At 39.5% G+C, this 20,583-nt stretch overlaps 1 protein-coding gene across 15 annotated transcripts in view; it reads right to left on the reverse strand.

Annotated features, from left to right (window-relative positions):
* Window positions 1-20,583, reverse strand: part of Rabgap1l (RAB GTPase activating protein 1 like) — a 711,712-nt gene that overhangs the window by 6,500 nt on the left and 684,629 nt on the right. For 14 of the 15 annotated variants that reach the window (XM_004626788.2, XM_023710325.1, XM_023710327.1 and 11 more), the window contains 4 exons: window positions 14,502-14,612; window positions 8,711-8,815; window positions 5,854-5,937; window positions 1,877-1,948 (listed from right to left, as the gene is read on the reverse strand). In XM_004626788.2, coding sequence (XP_004626845.1) covers window positions 1,877-1,948; window positions 5,854-5,937; window positions 8,711-8,815; window positions 14,502-14,612 — 372 coding nt within the window. Of the gene's footprint in view, window positions 1-1,876; window positions 1,949-5,853; window positions 5,938-8,710; window positions 8,816-14,501; window positions 14,613-18,147; window positions 18,829-20,583 lie in introns of those variants that run through there. The other variant, XM_004626791.2, reaches the window with a different exon arrangement.

The raw sequence follows: 20,583 nt of genomic DNA on the forward strand, positions 1-20,583 counted from the left end.
TTTAAACTCTTAATATGTGACCAATGTAAATCTTTGGGTTTTTTTTTTTTTGTTGTTTTGTTTTTTTTTTTTTTTGGTGGTACCAAGGATCAAACTGGGGACCTTGAGGATGGCAGGCAGGTGCTTATACCACTAAGCTATCTCCGAGGCCCTGCCTTGTTTCATTTTTATTCACATAAAGATTTCAGTTCAAGACAGCTAGCCTTTCTATGACAAGATGGTACATCAACTGAATCTTGGTCAGTGGACCTATGGCATCGAAAAATTGGTAAATGCTAAGTAAAAAGAAGTACAAACATAGATAAGAAGATGTGAACCCTGAATATTAGTAGGTTTGTATGGGGAGGCCACCAACTTTACTGATAATAAATATATTATTATCTCAGATCAATATATTGTAACATGAGATAAGAAAAATAACTGCTACTTTTACAACTCAATATCAGAACATTTTCTGTTTTTTTTTTTTTTTTTTTTTTTTTTTTTGTGTGTGTGTGTGTGTGTTACTGGGGACTGAACTCAGGACCCTGCACTTGCCAGGCTGGTGCTAATGCCACTGAGGTATCTCCCCAAACACCATATTTTTAGGTTTTAACATAAAATATATATTTACTGTATGCTACATACTAACCTAGGCTTGCTGTGTGAGACAGATAGTTATCTTTATTTTATAGAATACAATATGTGGTAAACTGCCTAAAGCGCATTTACTTACTAGTATGAAACCTAAATATATTCAAATAGAAGGCTGTCACGTTTCTGTGACATGACCCCAACACTTGACTGTGTCTATAGTGCTTCTTAAGAACACAATCCAGGGGCCCGGGAGATGGCTCAGTGGAATAAGTGCTTCCCTGCCAAGTGCAAGGACCTGAGTTCAATCCCCGGTTCCACCAAAAAAAAAAAAAAGAACACAAATCCATTTGCTTTATTGTTTCTAAAAAATAAGTTCTTTTTTTCCCCTCAACAATAGCAATAGCATAGGGAGTGTCACCACCAGGGGGCAGCATAAAAACAAATGCTGTAGGTGTTCTTTAAAAACAAACCATTGATGGATGATGCATCCTGAGACCATACTCTTAAATGAAATAAATCGGAAGCACATGTAAAATATCAAATTGTTTCTTTCCTGTATACTTGTTTTTTTTTTTTTTTTTTTTTTTTTTTTGGCGGAACTGGGGATTGAACTCAAGCCCTTGTGCTTGCCAGGCATGCGCTTATTCTACTGAGCTATCTCCCTGGCCCCTTCAAATTGTTTCTATGGTGTAAGAAACCAAAATGATAAATCAGGACCAAGATGTACAACAGACATCGTGAAATAGAAAGAAAATGTTCAAATGGGGTGGGAAACTAAGGAGGTGGGGGAGGAGAAAAGGAAGGCAAAGAAAAACAACAACAAAAAAAATCAATAAAAACTGGAAACAAAGTTTTTGTAAATAAGGAGGGGAAGTGGGGTTGAAAGGAGAAGAGGGGAAAGGGGAAAAAAGAATCAAGACATATCACATACAGGCAGAGATTCCCTGCGATGAATGTGATCATTATGTGCATCTACAATGTACCAATAAAATTAATTAAAAATCAAAACCAAAGTAAACCAGAAACCCAAACCACTGAAAAGTTGAACAATCAGCTGCTTACCTAACATGCGCTATTTTTTCAGGCAAGCGCTACATCGCCCATGGGTTTACCGTTCAGGAGAGTGACCACGGGACGCCAGTGAGTCCCAGAGGGATTGACGGGCACACAGCCGCCCAGCGGCCTGGAAGGACAGTCACACCCAGGCTGGAGAGGCGAGCTGCACTCCACAGCAGGAAATGGGGACGCACCCGACTAAGAGCAGAAAGCAGCCGGAAGACAAAAGCAGGTCACTCCTTACCTTTACTACTTCCAGCTCCTCCTTGCTGGCTGCTTGCTGTTTTTCCAGCCTGGTACTTAACTGGGAACAGATCTAAGGCGAAGAAGAGAGTTTGTTTACCAGAGAACAGAACAAGTCACTACGTGCTTGTGTTATGTACGTGGCTGTTTATCAGTTCATAACGTAGTGCGGCTGATCCTAGAAGGTGTTTGCGGATGGCAGGCCACGCCGCTTCAGTGCGGAAGCGAAGCGGCGGAGCGGGAAGGCTGAGCCCCAAGTGCAGAGACCGCTTGGTCTGAATCACTGGAAACAGACTTGAGGGGGATGTGTTTCTCACGGCCACTAGCTTTCTGTGACTAACTCCAACTAATTCCTGGCCGCCCTGTGGGATTAGTCTATAGAATCTTTGCTGGGTATCTACTTTGTAAGATGATACGATGGGAATAGGATAAAGAAAATGCTGACCTGGAAACCTCTCCAGACTAGTCACCAAAAGATTTTTTTTCCAATCAAAAAACATTCCTTAGGGAGTAGAAGCAGAGTAAGGAAAAGAAAGTTAAACCACCCAGGAAATAATATAGATTAAAATAAAACTTTCATGAAGTGGTTTTGCAACACAGGATAAAAATTAAAAGTGTGGGCACTGAAGACAAATTCTGAGTTTAGAGCTAGTCCAGTTCTACCGGTTTATAGTTTTGCAATCCTGGGCGAACTCATTAATCTTTAGAAGTCTCAGTTCCCTCCTCATGGCAAGCTGCCATGCGGTATGAATCAAGTGAAAAGATGTGTACAAAAAAGGTTTGTAAGAGAATAGGAAATTTGTAAAGACTTTAAAGTGTTTATTAAATAAAATTTACTACTGATAACTTCAAAGGAAAAAGGATCCATTTAAAAAATTTGATGGTCAAAGCCTTTGAGTAAAACAAGAATCTTTATTTTAGAAAAATTGATTTAAAAAATTGTTGGGAGTGGAGGCACATGCTGATAATGCCAGCGCCCTGGAAGGCTAAAGCAGGAGGACCCCACGTTCAAGTCCAATGTTGGCAATATAATGATTTAGAAACACCCTACCTAAAATTTTTTTAAATGTAGGTGGTTGTACTAAGATATAGCTCAGTGTGAAGGCCACATTCAACCTCCAGAGCCAATAAATAGATAAATAAATGGGAAAACATCCCATAAAAATTGATGAAAAAGAATGTCAAAGTTTAAAGTCCAAATTAGGCTAGAAACAAATATGATATAGACCTATTATCCAAGGACATTTACAAAAAATCTTCAGTTACTAACAAATAGTAAGACAAAGTCTTGCTTATTTAATTCAATTTCAAATATTTCCTGACCCAAACTCATGAAACAGTAAGAAGAGCTGTTTAAATTAACATTTAAAAGCAAAGTCAGTGAGAATTATGGCAGACACATACAATCTCAGCCACTGGGAAACCTGAGTCAGGAGAATCACAACTTTGAAGCCAGTCAGGGCCACTTGTCTCAAAATAAAAATAATTAAAAAGGACCATGGATATAGCTCAGTGATAGAACCTTCCATGCGTGTGTATGAGGGTTAGGAGTCAACTGGGTTGGGCCGGTGGTGGGGATGCAACACACCCTGATAAGTTTTGCAAACCATATACTTCTTACAAGAAAGTGTTCAGGTGCCAGGTGTGGTGGCAGATGCCTATAATCCCAGAACTGAAACAGGAGGATTATTGTGAATTCAAAGCCAGACTGAACTACAAAGTGAGTTCAAGATTAACTTGAATTGTATAATAAGACACTGTCTCAAAAAAACCCAAGCAATACCCTCTAAAGCAAAGCATTTTTGAATGTAGCCAGGCATAGCCAATTCCAACTACAGAATAAACTGAATATAGATTTTATATCCTAACTATCTTCAAACAGATGAGTCTGCTGCCTTTCACCTTATTTGAAATGCTTGCCAAATAGTCAAGAACAGTACCACAGATCTGAAGAAGGTGACATGTATTGGCAAAATGTGGCAATGAGAAAAATGTATTTGCAGTGGGGGCAAATTCCACAGCACATAAGACCTGGTCTTTAATGTTCCTTGTATTGATTAAAGTCTAATTGGCCCTGTTCCTAGATAGCCAAATTTAAAATCACAGGCTAATTTTCCATCTTCTCCCTTGTCTACCCCCTGCCTAAGACTAGCTTTTGTATCCTCCTCTTCTGTTTTTTGATTATTACTTTATGTTAACTCATAGCCCCTTTTCTTCTCAAATTCTGGTATTATAGCTTTTTATGATCTGTGTTCTTTCTGTGGTCGTTGCCATTTGTTTCATATTCCTCTCTGGGTCAGAGTGGTGCCAACAGTATGTCCCTGTGCATGTCACTTTCCTACTCAAAAATTCCTACGAAGAGCAAAACAAATGCAAACTCCTCAGCTCAGCCCTAAAGATCTTCCTGAATCTGGGCCCCAGAAGACCTCTGCCTCCATTCTGTACATTAACCTCTTACCAAATAAAATATTTTTTTTTCCTGTAAATTTAGCTCTGTGCAACTCCCTGCTTCCATCACTTTCATCTTGCCTTCCATCATTTAAACGCATCTCAGTCTCATCCAAGATCTGAAGCACAGCTCAAATCATCTCCTCTCCAGGAAGGGTTTCCTCATCTCCCACATATAGGAAGAGCTCTTTCCTCCTATTTATGCATGGGTATTATCTTCCTACTACAAGATAAGCTTCTAGAGCAAAGAGGTTAGATTAATTCATCTTTTGCTCCCCTAAAGTATTAAGCCCCACATATATTATCATCAAAGAGGGAAGATTTCAGAAATCTATTCTGAAATCTTCCATGAATATGAGGAATTCTTATGAAAAAGTGTTCATAATATATAAAGTGACAGAAGTTACATCCAACATGGATGAATATATATAATTCATTGCATTTATACACATTATAAATCTATTTATTTGCAGTTATTTACATATCAACAGTGCATGCTCAACCTACTACAATGAATATGATGATTTGGCAAAGTTAATGGAGATCTGTTTTCCACATTTTCCAAAGTTTTCCATATAAAAACACAAATTTTACTAATATGTAGAGAGATACATTAAAAGCAAGCAAAAATAGCGTGCATCAGATTTTGACATACTATATGAGCAGATGATCCCAGGGAAATCCTTGGATCAGAAGGTGGCATATGGCATTTAATTAATTCTAGAAGCTGGAATATGAATAGTCCACCGAGTCTCAGCAATGACAAAAATCCTTACCATATCCAGCCAACAGAAAGGACAAAAAAACATGAAAGCAGCTAAAGTGTGTGATGCTGGGATTAAGAATATGATGCTGATACTGATTTGTGGTCGATGCTAGAATTAAGGGTGCCCTAGCACGGATCTGAGTGGATAGGATAAGAAGACAGGAAGAGGCTGCTATTGTCATCGTTTGTTGCTTGCTGCCTTGCTCTCTGCTGCCGGCTGCCTGCCATGACCTGTTTCTCCTTGGGCATGCCACCCTTGCAGCCCGAAAACTATGGGCTGAAACCTCTACAAACTGTGAGCTACAGTAAAGCTTTCCTCTTTTAACTTTGGGTGCCGAGTATTTTGTCTCATCAATGAAAAAAGTAACCAAGACCTGCCACTAATCAAGAAGGGGACATAAAGCTTCCCATTCTGTACTGACATAGCAAAAGATGCACTGATGGCCTAGCTACTGCCATTTAAGCCACCACTAAACTTCGCGAGGAGGCACATGTTCCTGGCTGAGCTACTGGAACTTAGCTTCTGAGTAAGACATCCGAGACCTGATTTCAGTGGCACTAATGCTTCCCATCTCTCTAAATCTGCCAAACACTGGACATGGCAGATTCTTTGGTCACTTAGACCTCCCAAGTTATCAGCAAGTGTATCTAACTGCTGCCCATTTCATGGGAGAGAATAAGCCACCGAATTAATAAATCTAAAAAAGTAAAAGTAAAACTAATTACTTTTATAGTAAGTAATGAAATCCACAATGGCACATTACCTGTTTATACTCAGCGATGATAGCTGTGGTCTTTTTTATTTCATATTCTGCTTTCTCTAGCTGTTTCCTGAAGACTTCTTTTAACTAGAAAGAAAAACATTAGGTTTTAGGCAAAAATGTTAATAAATTTCTACAAATATCTATGTTCAAGTCTTCCTGATTCATAGTCAGTGACAATGGTAACCCCCATTAGTAAATTACAAATTTTTCTCAACTAAAGTTGTATTTTGATAATTTGAAAACCTAATAATTTCCAGAGACATAAAAATATTTCTTTTCTATAAAGTAGAAGATTTATAGCAAAGCTTTTTTTAAAACAAAACAAACTGCTCATGTTTATTACTTACTTGACAACCATAGTGCCCACAAATGTCCATGTAGAAGTTGTCGTTATTATCAGGGAAATACAGCATGGTGAATTTGTTACTGTTGATACTATAGTATAAATTACTGAGAAAAGCATTTTAGGCCTTCAATTGTCACTGCTCTTACTTCTCTGATGGCAGGGACAGGTGACTTCGCAGTCAGGAAAAGACAGAAGCAGAGAGGAATTATTTTTTCTTTTTGGTACCAGGAATTGAACTCAGGACCTTGTCCTTGCCAGGTACGTGCTGTGCTTCTGAGCTACATCGCTGGCCAGAGTTGAGTTCAAGAGAGGGACTAGAGGTTCTGGAAGAGTTTAGAAGGAGCTAAAGAGACACAGCATGTAGGTACTTGTTACAGTCACTGAAAGGCTAAATTATGAGCGTTATTTTTAAAACCACACACATTTGTAGCCAAACAGTTCCAAAATTCTGAATACAGAGGAAGGTAAGGAATGAGAAAGCTCAGCTTCTAACAGATAAAAAAGAAAGAATTTTGGTTAGGGCTACAGCTAAGTGGCACAGTGCCTGCTTGGGTGAGTTAAATTCCCAGTACCAAAAAAGAATTCAATTCTGCCAAATTGTTGATGAAAAAAAACCCCACAACTCTGATTAATCAAGTACATAATCAGAATAAAGATGAATTCCCCAAGGTAACATCCAAAATTATTAGTGAGGTATATTCCATACCAGTGAATTCATAAATTATTGCAATTGTATTAGAAGATTACTGAACTTTTTTTTTTAATTATTTATTTATTTATTTATTTATTGTGTGTGTTATTGTGTGTGTGTGTGTGGCCAGCTCAGCCCAGCAGGGGGCGGGGCTGGCTGGCATGTGGTGCTGGGGGATCGAACCGCAGTCCTTGTGCTTTGCCAAGCTTGTTCCAAGTAGGTGCTTTAGACCACTGAGCCATCTCACCAGCCCAATTACTGAACTTTTAATACCTGTTACATTCTTAAATTTTAAAAGCTATATGATATTATATTGATTCACACTTAGTTGTTTATATAAGCCGCTGTTCTCTGTCTTATATAATTTAGGATATAAACAATGACCTTCTCTTTCCTATGATAAGGGCCACATGGATTACAGGATAAACTGCTAAAATGCTTTGCGCAAGTGTCACTAATATTCTCTAAGTCACAGCTTTCTCATGTGACAGTTGAGAATGATCCCCATTTCACAAAGGTGCCCAAAACAGATTGGAAGGAGGGAAAATGTTTGGTATCTTGCACTGTTCATGGCACATTTGTACAAGGTGAGTGCTCAACAAATGTCACCCTTCCTAGGTGAGGTACCAGTTATGCATGGGCTGGTGTGTATCTAGGGAACAGTGGGCAGAGACAGCATGGGGTAAGTTATTTTACCAATAGCAGGTCCTTCACTTAAAGTACTAAGGTGACCCGAGGAAGTGCAGAGATAATGAAAACAAAAATCCAATCAAGAGGCCTACAAAAGCCACAAACTGGATCATCAGTCCTTCCAAAATTTTTGAATAGGTTAAAAAAAAATTCTGGGGCCACACTAAATGTTAAAGATTCATTTTAACATATTCTAACAAGGAAAAAAAATTCACAGAACACTTTTTATAAATCATAGAAGATGTTAAATGACACATCTGTATGTGTAATTTCACTGAAACTTTTTTCTGGTTACTTGGATGAAGGGCTCTGAAGTGCTTTATAGTCTATTTTATATTTAGGATTACTTACACCTCAAAATGAAACTCACTGATTGTGATTTAAGAAATTTTCTCACTTCTTAAATCACAAAATTGTGATATATTAATAAAGACAAACAAGCTTTTGGCAGCAGACTTCAAGGATCTGCGAGGAAACTCTAACCTACAATGATGTTCAGGCCCGGCACGGACAGTGGGCAGGACCCTGCCAAGCGGCCTGCTCTCGCTGGGGCCCGCAGGAGCTCCCACTCCTTTCTGCCACCCTGCACCCATGATGATACTGGCTCTAGCAGACTGGCCTCCCTCCTCACACACAGAAGGCAGGAAGATCTTCCCAAAGGTTTACGTTCCCCCAGGGAAAAGGCTCAGAGCTCTGTGTCATGCTGGCTCTGTCTTCTAAGGCATGAGCCAAGAAGACGGTACGTGACTGAGGGTGGAGGCCCCACAGTGGCCACAGAAGCCCTCAGCTGGCTGTCAGTTTCCATGCCTGACAGCTACTATAGAAAAGTTACCTACATTAGAGACACGACACGTAACTTCCAGATTCATCAAGGTTCTTGGATCACAACCTTAAAGTAAACTCAACATTCTTGCCACACATCTCAGGAGAGGCAAATTCCTCCAAGCTGCCCAAAGGCAGAAATACTGCTCTCTCTTTCTAGTGCCCTTGAAGAAATGTCAAGACTCAGCTACTTACATTCACTGTTTCAACCTGGTCATGACTTGGAATGACTTTAATTTTACTTCTTTTTTGTAGCCTTAACTCCTGCTCAGCCTTCCCGTGTACAGGAAGTCCACCTGTGCCTTTACCTGGGTAGTCTCTTCTTCCTGTTTCCTCTTCTCCTCCTCTGTCTCCACCAGCCTCTGCTTGGTCAGAAGGAGCTCCTTATTGAGCACATCCGCCTTATCTTCTGCCTGCAAGCCAGGACACACCACAGCCGTGAGGAGGGTGAAGAGTGCGGTCTGTAAACCCAGCCTCCATCCAGTGCTCATAATTACATTCTTTCTTTCTCTTCCAGCTTGCCCAGGGGACAGATGCTTTCTTGGCCAACCATTCATCCAGCACTTAGCATACATTATTCCTCCTCCTCACAACAGAACTCACTTTCTATATAATAACAATGAGGTCTAGAGAGATCAAATAAATTATTTTGGGTCATGCATCTAATATCAGAGTCAGGATCAGAATTCAGATTTGATTGACACCAAGTCCAGGCTCTTTCTAAACACTTCTTACACAGAAGTATTAGAAGTGTATGAAGTTTTCAGAAGTCATGACAGTATTGGATCTGTGGAGATGGATCTGAGGAGAAGATAAGAGCCACACAAACAAGCTTCTAACTGGTGGCACTTCAGGGATGAATCTAAGGGACAAGTGGGAGGCTGACCCACAATCAAAAGCCAAGTGAGAAAACTCAGACTTGCTCAGGTAAACTGTCATACGGCCTCCCACACAGGTCAGTGAGGACAGTAGTGAGAAATCAGAACCAAAAATGTGAGACAGAGATATCCATGTGGGACACTGAAGCACAGAGCAGCAACCCAGGCAGGAAAGTGCTCTAGAATGGCTGGAAGAGGTTGCAGAGTGCTCTAATTTTAACTGAAGACAGAGTCAAAATTATCAAGAAATGCACTGTATGTGTGCTTCACTTGGTTGACATTGTCTATGCTCTTCATTCTCTGTTGTAGTACACAGAAGTGATAGAAGTATTAGAAGTGTACAAAGTTTTCAGAAGTCATGACAATATTGGTTCTGTGGAGATGGACCTGAGGAGAAGATAAGAGCCACACAAATGAGCTTCTAACTGGTGGCACCTCATTCATCCCTAAGGTGCCACTGTGTAGCATTTGAACACAGGGTCTTAGCCCTTAGCTATATTCCTGGCCCTTTTCATTTTTTCTTTTGGTTTAAGACAGGGTTTTGCTAAGTCATCCAGGCTGAGCTTGAACTTGTGATCCTCCTGCCTCAGAGCTGGGAAGACAGGCACAGTGTCACATGTGGCTAACACTATTTTGTACTCCAGGGTCCTCTCCTCCTTTCAGTTTGAGCTTTGTGCTCACATGGCAGTGAAGAAGAGCTGAGCTCTGCCCTACTTACTGCTGCCTAGAGCAGCTCTGCTCTTGCTATCTTTCCTGTGTCCCTTGATGGCACCATAAGGATAGGTTATGTGCTTTACTGGACTTGCCCTGTAGACTTCAGGCCCCAGAAGAACCATAGCTCTTCTGCTAGTCACCCTCTGGATATGGTTTTCTGAGTCACTGAAGAAGCAGACAGTGTGCAGTGTAGGGGGCAGAGGGAGAAAAGGCTGTGGCAGAGGAGACAGCCATTTGAAGAAACTATCCCTATTGACAGCAGTCAAACGTTATCCAAGTGATTATGGCTTCGTTTCGCCATACTGCCCATGTGTCCAGATGCCTGGCCAGCATAGACTGCTGGATGCCAGTGGGAGCTGAAGCTTGGCTTTTCTGTTCCTACTGCCTTCCAGCTCCTCTGAGCCCATAGCCCAGTGGCCACAGCTCTGTTCTCAGAGTATTTGGAACTATGGTATAGTTTGGGTGAAAAAGTCCCTCAGAAGTCTTAGACGTTTAAGATTTGTTTTGATGCATTGAATTTTAGGAGGAAAACCTATACAGAAAATGGAGGGCTGGCCAAACAGCTCAGCAGATTAAAGTGCCTGCTTAGGCAGACACAGGGGCCAGGGGTTCGATCCCTGGGCATTCCCTCCTGGCCCTGCCCCTGGGGCGCCCTGAGACAGCAATGGAGACTGGGTGTGGTAGCATGTGCTGTAATCCCAGCTCTTGGGAGGCTGTAAACAGGAGGATTACTATGAGTCCAATCTAGTAGTGAGACCCTGAGCACCCTGTAGACCCTTCCCTAAAAAAAAAAAAAAAAAAAAAATGGAGTTGCTATATTAGAGGCAGACCTAATAAAATGCAACTTGCAAATGGTACAAATTAGTCTTCATAAATTGTAGGCTATCTGCTATTGATTATGAAAGTGTTACTCAAAAGTGGAGTCTAGAGCTGCCAGTCAGGTGACTCGGGTTACTCTCAAAGTGGGGAGCTCCTCCCCAAGCCTCTGGCGGATGCTCACTGAGTGGTATATTAAGAGCTGCTCTCCTGATCACACCTACTTTAATTCCCTGTAACTACAGCTTACTGGTTCAGGTTTCACCCCAGAACGTTTGAGTCCTACCAATAAAAAACCTTGCAACTAAGCCTCTCCTTACCGTTCCCCCAGCAATTCCCACTTTGAAAGAGAAAAATCTTTTATAACATGCATTGTGACACTCTAAAGTAGATGTCTGTATAAGTTGGCTCTCTTGAAGAGAGATTCATCCAGAAGTTTAGCCTTTTGGAAACTTGAATAGTCACTGCTGCATGACTTCAGGAGCAAGCTATGTGAATGTTTTGTTTTATAATTTTGGAAACCTCTGTAAGAAGGAGGAAAAACCCATCTCTTTAAGAAATTACTTAGAAACACCTATATATTTATGCTAAAGACCCTATTCATTTTATTTGCACATTTTCTGCTCGTTAGTCTTTGTTAAACCAAGATAAAGCAACCTTACTTAATTCTGTTGTTATCATATCCATCACCTGGAGCAATTTCTATAGGTCTTAGTACAGGGGAGAAACCACACAATTTTCCAGAAAGACTGTCCCGAAGTTTCCACTGCAGGTTAAACTGTAAAGTAGGAGCAACTGTCCTGTTCATATAAATAGATAGTAATCTGATCTGAAATAATTGGTTCTCCTTGTAAAAATAGGCTTCTGGGTCTTTGTATAGCCAACCATTAGCCTTAATTTGAACAAATTATCCTTAATGTTAAGTGAACATAATGTTAAACAGTAGTTATTCCAATTTTGCCTTTGGACAAAATTCATCAAACTTTCATCATGATAGTAAGACTCAGCAGAACACTGTCATTATTAAGTTTTTAAATCACTTATGAACATCTTATATCTTATTGAAAGTTCTGACTACACTCTAAACCTATTGAGCAGAAATAGATGAGAGAAACAAACACTACAAAATTACTTTGACATGAATCAACTGACAACCTGATCACAAGCTCTAACATCAGGGATGAAGATCTTTCAGGAATGATTCCAGCAGGAGCTAGCCAAGACAGTCACTCAATTTAAAACAAAGCAAAATAATGTACAACTTATTAGTTTCTAGTCTAACACAGAACTTTCTGTGGTTAAAAGAAACACACAGAGTCTTTAGTGACACAGTCTTTTGTGTCTTTTTTTGTTCCTTGAGAACAAGGAAAGATGGGCTGAAATCAGGTAACAACAGAAACTGAAATGGAGATATATCTTTTTTTTCTACTCCCGAAACATCACTATTTAAGGAGCTAGAAGAAAAGGAAAGCGCTTTATGGCAGAGAAGCTGGAGGCTTTTTGGTCCCCTGAGGCCTGAAGCCAGCACTGTAATCACAAGGATGAGGAAAGACACCTAGTTACCTCATCAGTGTCAGTTTACTATACAGAGGCTCACTACAGCCTGCTTTCATGTTCGTTTAATGTTTGCAGAAGCTTAACTATTTTGATTAAGAGATCTGATTTTAATAAAATGGTAATGAAACAGTACCGGGCAAGGGTGGGCTTTCACTTGGGCTGATGCCCTTCCAGAGGGCAGGACAATTAAACTGCAGGCAAGACCGATGTCAAAAAGTCCCTGCAAGGAGGGGCCGGAGAGATGGCTCAGTAGAATAAGTGCTGGCCTGGCAAGCACAAGGGCCTGAGTTCAATCCCTGGTTCTTCCACACACAAAAAAATAAATAAAACAAACAAACAAACAAACAAACAAAACACCCTGCAGAGGCAGAAACTGCAAAACAAGTTAGGAGGAGATCTGCATGAAGTAGCAACTTTCATTCTTTCATCTAGATAATTAGATCCAAAAAGCAGAATCTAGGTATTATTACTCTTTGGAGCGAGAGAGGCAGGAAGAGGCAGAGACAAAAGATAAGAGAGAGGAAAGGAGATAGCAGAGACAGAGGCTGAAGGAAGTGTTTCTTTAAAACTAATCTCATACACCATCATGAGATACCTGGATTATTATACTAAATAATCTATTATTCAGGAGTACCCTCTACTAGTCATTTCAGACTGACCTACAACAAGGATTGTCTTGAAGGTGAAATGCTTTTTTAAAATAGTATTTTGTTCTCATTATTAGTCATGCATAGTATATGTGAAAATAAAATATTTCCAAAAGATAGCTAACAGATGTACTATCATTCTCCCTTACTATCTCCCTTACTATCGGATATGCACATTATTTCTACTTTTTATTCTTACAAATAACACTATATTAAACAACTCTGTATATGCATTTTCTCCTAAATATAGTTTGGCTTTTTTAAAATCTCTCACCTCAAAGTTCATTTAGGGGCTGGAGGGATAGCTCAATGGAAGAGCACCTGCCTAGTGTGCATGAGGCCCTGGGCTGAGTCCCTCTCACAGGGGGTGGGTGTAGTAGAGGAGGCTAAGTTCCATTCTGTGCTCATTCCCCCAGCCTCCTCCTCTCCATTAGCCTTACTTTCCTGGACAGTTGGGTCTTATCTCCCGCAGTACTGCGGTTAAAACTTTTGAGCTACTTATTTAAGGGGGAAAGAAGTTGTAGCAGAGGCCATTTTTAGCTGTCCTTCAACTTTAAACACATGTGCAGATCTTGTTATTACTGAGTTTGTATTTTGAATACTGTCAACGCACAATTACACAACAGGTAATGACTCCTCCTTTCAGACTCGACAATGTTGAGTTTCAATTCTTCTGGCCCTGCAGCATCTGTTAGGAGTATCTACTGTTTAGTACTCAGAACAGAGGGTAATAATTTCATATCTTCACAAAACTGCTTCCACTTTGTCAGTCAGCTCTGAAAATAACAGCAGTAGAAAACAGGAAGTCCTGAGACTATCAGCACTTTCAGAAGATCAAGGAAACCAAACAATTCAAAGTCTTCCAAGCAATAACTAGCATTTATTGAATACATACTACTGAAGTGCTTTAACTCTTACATCGGAGGTACTTTATTATATCTATGAAGGTAAAGAACAGCCCAGTTCATTCAGTTTAGTAATGGATTGGAGCCAAGATTCACATTCAGGCAATCTGACTCTTAGCTGCTAAAATGCCTGTCAACCCAACAATCCAGCTCTTAATGTATGTACTTCTTATAAACCTTCACATTCATTATAGGTGAGAATTCCTATGGAAGAAAAAGTAAGGTGCCTACAAATGTCACAGCAGCATCAGTATACTCTTTGGTGACTAATATCCTTAGGCGATTATGCTGACAATTCTTGGTTTAGGAAAAGTTCTAATAGAAGAGACATCACAGAAAATTAGAGGTACAAAAAATACATCATGCATGTTATTTGGAAATGCCCCAAACTGTCCTCAAATGCTTCCTTCACCTTCTGGTCTCTCCAATTTATATGAGATTGGGGTGGAGCCACAGCATTGACTGTATGGTCTCCTCCCCTCTGCCACCCACTCACTTGGCTATCAAGCAGTTAGTCAAGGCAGACATGTGGGAGAGCATCTTAGTCCCTGCCCTCCAGAAGTCAGTGAACTACAATTTTACCTGATCCAAGTCATTCCGCAGAGCAATCTTGCTGGTTACGAGCTCATGGGCAAGGTCATCATTTTCTTGCTCCAATCTCATGCTGGCCTCCTGTAATCTTCTGTTCTCCCTCTGTAGAAAAAGAGCAATAGCCAGAGGTAGATATTAGTATTTGAACATACAGGAGAAATGAAAGGAACTAATGTGAAAAACAAGCAACAGCAACAAAGTGAACTTTCATAGGTGTAAAAAGGAGAAGGCGCAAGTGGCACAGGAAGGCAGGATTGCTGTCTGGGAAACAACAGTGAGTTTAGCCAGCAGTGCGGATGCAGTACTCTACCCAGAAGACTGGACAATTATCTCTCAAACCTTCCAGGTAGAACTTAATCATAAAAAGTGAACCACAAGAACAAATTTCCCACCAGACTCCCAATTCCATGAGGTTTTCATAAAGACCTAGAACACAGACACAAGTAATTCTCTATTTAAAACATGCACAGAAGCTCTATCCCTGACTGCAAGAAAAACTGTAAGACCTAGTAGAGATGTCACTGGACATTTTATTGAACTATTTTGCCCAGATCAGGGCTCATACTGATTGAGAGTATTCAACAACACTATAAATTAAGTCAAGATATGTGGGTTCATGATCTGGCCACCAGGTAATTTTTAAAAAAATTCTTTGAGTAAGAATATACTTTTCTGAAAACATTTTTGTGTTAGTAAGAGCTATAGTACCTATAATAAGTTTCTAATTTTTTTTAAACTTTGGTTTAAAGAGATTGTACTGAGGTGTCTTTTATTTCCCGATACCCTTGAACTCCTGGGGGGAAAAAAATCTGAAACAAAATTATGTGATGAAAGTGCCAAGTAACTAATTTTTAATAAGCAAAACCTACCCTTAACTAGCTATGATCAACTTGGCACATTCATATTTATTTTCAGAATACCAATTTATTGTCTTCCACTCCAGTTTCAAAGGTGCTCTTTGCTACTGTTGACAGTTGTAAGAGATTCAAGAGAGCTGACAAAGAGCCAACCAAATAGCTCAGTGGATTAAAGTGCCTGCAAGCATGCACAAGGGCCAGGGTTTTATCCCCAGGCCTGCTATATGACATGGTGATTGAGACTGGGGGTGGGGGTGGCATGCTCCTGTATTCCCAGCTCTTGGGAGGCTGTAAACAGGAGAATCACTACAAGTCCGATCTAGTAGTGAGACCCTGAACACCCTGTAGGCCCTTCCCTAAAATACAAAGGAGAGAGAGAGAGAGTTTTTCCCCCCTGCTTTTTGTTGTTTTTGCTCTTAAAGAACAATTGAAAACAGACAGTAAGGGGAAAGGCTGAGATTCTCCTGGGGTAGGAGACTCATGAACAGGGTTAAAGGGCAAATCTATACTTTGATAGTGGTGTGTGTGTGTGTGTGTGTGTGTGTGTGTGTAACCTGGCATAGTTGTGGGCTGACATATACTAAAAAAAAATTCCATATCACTTAAATATCTTTAGGTAAATTCATGGCAGAATTCCACACAATAGTAGAATATTAGAAGAAATAATAACAGAAAATAATTATGCTACTTATAGAAAAAAGATATAACTGGAAAATCCCATTTTTATAATAATATAAACAATATATATAAAGAGGGTGGGTGGTAGACTATTTTTAGTACTATCCTCATCTTTTTTACACGTTATTTACACCAAATACATACTTGTAACAGGAGTGTTTTAAAGTTTTGCTTATAAACAGGCAATTTAGATCTTCAATTTCACAAGGAGGAGTAAGATACAGGAATGAGAAAACATGGATTAAGTCCATTCCTGATAGAAGGTCACATTCTACACAAAACTACTCTGGATCATTCTTTATGATAGGTTCAGTGTAACCTCTCAAACATGCTGTCTTGCAAGAACTCTCTCCCCAGATTCTCCACACATCTGTGCAGTCAACTTGTATTCATCAAATTCTGTTCCCTCAATTTATTCAAGTTCTGCCCTCCCACAGAAGGATAGTAAATGTGGGAAGTGGGCCAGAGCTTCTGCAATTGACCTTTAGATCTTTGTGGAAAAAGCCCACTTCCTAGCAAGATGCAGAGCTAGTTTTTATTTCTGATATGTCTATCACTTCTCTTCACGGAAAGAACTTACATACTTATAGAAAACTTACATCTAAAAAAGAAGCTTTAGAAACTTTTTCAATAAATTTCCCTCTTGCCAGGGAAGAATAGCAACACCTAGCACTATGTCAACACAACATTTTTCACAATGCACATGCTTAGGTGGGGAAGAGATTTTTCTCATTTCTTGATAAATCCCTTCAAGAGACTGAGATAAGCCTACTTCTATACCTAATTCTGAGTGAAGTGTCATATTTCTACCGAAACTGTACTCAAAGAACTACAAGGTACAAATTGCTTCTTTAGCTATTATTTATATTAATTTGGCACAAGTAAAAATGTCACAGCTACCAGTTATTCGGGTTACAATTACCTGTTGAGCATTGCATTACAACAACCTCCAAGTAAAGGCACATGGTGTTTGTGGGAACATATTTTATTGAAGTATTTAAAAACCATACCAGGTAGCTATTTCCCTACTGATTAAAGATAAATGTCTGATGGATTATATGTTACAGAAGAAAGATGTGTGTGAACTCAGTTGAAATTCTGTTAACTTATTACAATGACTGCTACTACTTAAACCCTTCCCCAGAGACACACCTATAAAGAGGCAGGGGGTATAGCTGGGGGAAAACCTGGGGAGAGGCTGAGTGTCTGAGGACCCATCCAAAGCAGAAGAGCCTAGGGGGTGCATCTACTGGCTTTTGCTTTAGCAAGAAGCTTCAGTTTGGTGTCTGCAAAGCAAGCCGCACAGTGAGAAGTGTCAGACTCCTGCTCTGCACTCACAGACAAGTGGGAAAGCAAGCTCGGGGGTCCAAAATGCAGTATCATCCTCCGAAGTATGAGCCTGAGGGGGTCCCTGTTTGTAGTTGCAAGTTCCCCAGTGCCACCAAGTAGCACAGTGATTGCTGCAGTGAGACACAGCTACTGAGATGGGGGCTTCCTGCGAAGGACTTGCCCCATACAGACCAAGAGTTACCAGAGCGTACATGTCTTAGCTGTCTTTTCTAGCCCTTCCCAAGAGCCAGAACTCTTTTCAGAATCAACTGATAGAAGAAAAAAGTTTGCTTTTGCTCTGGAATGAAGAAGGAGGTTGGATTTGATGACTTGGAAAAGGTAGTAACCTTGTTTGGTTTGTTTTGAAATGTTAGCAAGGTCTGGCCACAGGACAGACTGAAATTCAGCTCCGATAACCTCAGTCTGCCCAGCGATAGCCACATGCTGTAAGATTGCAAAAGCAGATGTGCCGAATGCTCAGAGCCTGTAAACAAAACAGGCAGATTGCTTCCTGTGCCTTTCAGAAAAAGATTATAGAAGATACTCATTATATAACCTTTATAACTCACACTGTACAGTCTGAAACATACTCCATCTCACACAGTTGGCACCATCTGAACAAAGAGCAGACACAGATTTCCTCCTTACTTCCTTCCCCTCTTCCATAGAAGATGGACCACTGGGGAGGTTTAGTTAGCAACTTTTGGGAGGAGGATACTGCATTTTTCAAAGAGACAGACGCTGATACAGACATACATAGATTAAAAACTTACCTCTTCAAAAGTCATAGACCAACTACCGTTTTCAACCATAGGTACAAAGACAATTGAAAAAAAAAAAGGAATATCCAATGAAATTGTACACCTACTAATACATTTAGGAAATGGCAGCAACAAAAACAGATACTTGTTAATGCTATTTTCCTGTTCTTTTTTTCTTCTTCTTAGAGTGTCATACACTCCAAGTTCTCTCTGTGACTCCAATTATTCAAGGCAAGAATGTATACTTGAGGCAGCCAGTGGGCAAGTCTCAACTCAGGAAGACTCATACTTAAAAACTCCTCCCTCCCCACACTGCTATTTGCAGTTTGCATGACTTATGAAAATGCTGCCTTTGGAACTATTAGCAACTACAGTGTGAGTTGTTTATGCTGTGTTATTAAAGTTGGGTGGATAGAACTTCCTTGTATGACAAGAACAGAAGCTTTGCAAAACAGTTCTTCAGGCAAAAAAATGAAGTGTTGAGCAAGGGAATGTGAAAGAAAACTGTTCCCACTTCTCACTGGCTTCTGAGGGCTGACATCTCGGTGAAGCAATCCAAGGGATCGAGAAAGTCATGTATTCCAAGAAGAGAAACCAGAGAAATGGGAGCTGGCAAGCAAAAGAAAGTTAACTAAGCTTTAAGGGAAAAACTGATGGGGAAAGGACGTGGTTACATAAGCCCTACCAAATATTTGGGTGTGCTGTCTGCTGCTATGATGAATTCTTGGCGCATGTTTTTAAAGGCACTTAAGGGTCAGGAAAAATGTGCTTGTAAAAGACTCGATGCAGTGTCATTAGCAACAACACATTCAATTCTTGCTTAAAAAAAAAACTTTAAAGGAGTTGACAACCATCATATTTAAATTTTCAGCAGTTTTTTTTGACATACAAAGATAAGTGCCTATATATGTTTAAATGTTTATTTCATCTGTAAATGAAGATTTAAGAATGTTTGGATATTTTAAACTGCTTTATGCTTTCTTCCTTTCCTCACTGGATCCAATTTTATCTCCCTGTTGGAAATCATAAATGTTTTAAATGTCAAACTAAAACATAATTTTGTCAGTAACAATTGACAGTTGGCAAAGCAGACTGTGTTTCCTTTAGCATTTAAAAAAATAATCTCACATTATATTCGAGCACAGGGGTCCACAAACCTTCAATATACATAGCCAAACAGTAAATATTTTGGGCTTTGCAAGTCACACATCTATGTTGAAACTACTCAATCCTGCCACTGTCACGTAAAAGCAGCTACAGACAGTGAGCGAATAAAAAGATGTGGGCGTGTTCTAATACAACATTATTTACAAAACTGGCGGTGAGTGTGACTTGGCCCCCAGGCCTTTATATGTGGATCTCTGTTCTACTCCTTGCACACAGGTAAGATTTTCAAAGAGCAAACGGGTTACAGAAGATGTAGAAGCAATTTTGAAACAGGAAACAAAAGTTTCTCAAAATTAAAGGATTAGAGAATTCTGAAGATCAACAATAAACATACTTAGAATTCTTTGTGTTTAACATGCATGCTTTCCCCATGTGTTAAGAGTGACTGAGTCAAAGAACCTGCATCATCAGAAAACACCTGCTCCTTTTTAGCTAATTGCTTCAGAAACTTCGGAAGGGCTCAGGCTTGCATTCTTCACAATCCTATAATAATAAATTCACTGTTATCCAAGCTCAGAAAGAAATTAGAAGCCTTCTCAAGTTTACCATTAAGTTATCACAGGCAGATCAAAATAATCATGTCCATTACTATTTATTCAAACCCATTATTTCTCAAAGTCAGTAACAGTCTCTGTGATAAGAAAAACATAAAAATGTAAGCTCAGTTTCATTGGTAGAACAGTATTTTTCAAATACAGATTTACTTATCTTGACTTCCATGATAAGAAGGTAGACCCTGCAGTGAGGGGAAAAAAGCACCCTACCTTTTGTAGTGAGCAAGAGATTTAATGTAATGTATACATTCATTAGTTAGGTTTTAAAAGTGATAAATTTTAATAGATATGTAAAGATGGTAGATAATACAAGTACTAATTAATCTTTCCTTCAAATATTTTATATTATTTTTACTATTCATAAATAAATAGTTTTTAAAAATTATACACAGAAATAGTTTTGCTACATAAATAAGTGTGTGTAAGAAAAATGGTGTAAGTTTAGACAAAAATGTCCTATTTGGAGCTTTTTTTTTTTTAAAAAGCAGGAATGGAATTCAGAACCTTATATACCACACAAGTACTTTACCATCCTTAATTCTTGAATTGTATTTTGATTTTTTTTTTTTTTTTTTTTTTTTTTTGAGGCAATGCCTCACTGTGTAGTTCAGGCTGGCCTTGAACTCACTATGTAGTCCAAACTAGCCATTATCGTGAGGCAATCCTCCTGCCTCAGCCTTCGAGGCACTAGGATTACAAGTGTGGATATCATACCTGACTTTTTATT

This window comes from Octodon degus, unplaced genomic scaffold (genome assembly GCF_000260255.1).
Source record: "Octodon degus isolate 3935 unplaced genomic scaffold, OctDeg1.0 scaffold00017, whole genome shotgun sequence".
Classification (NCBI taxonomy): domain Eukaryota; kingdom Metazoa; phylum Chordata; class Mammalia; order Rodentia; family Octodontidae; genus Octodon; species Octodon degus.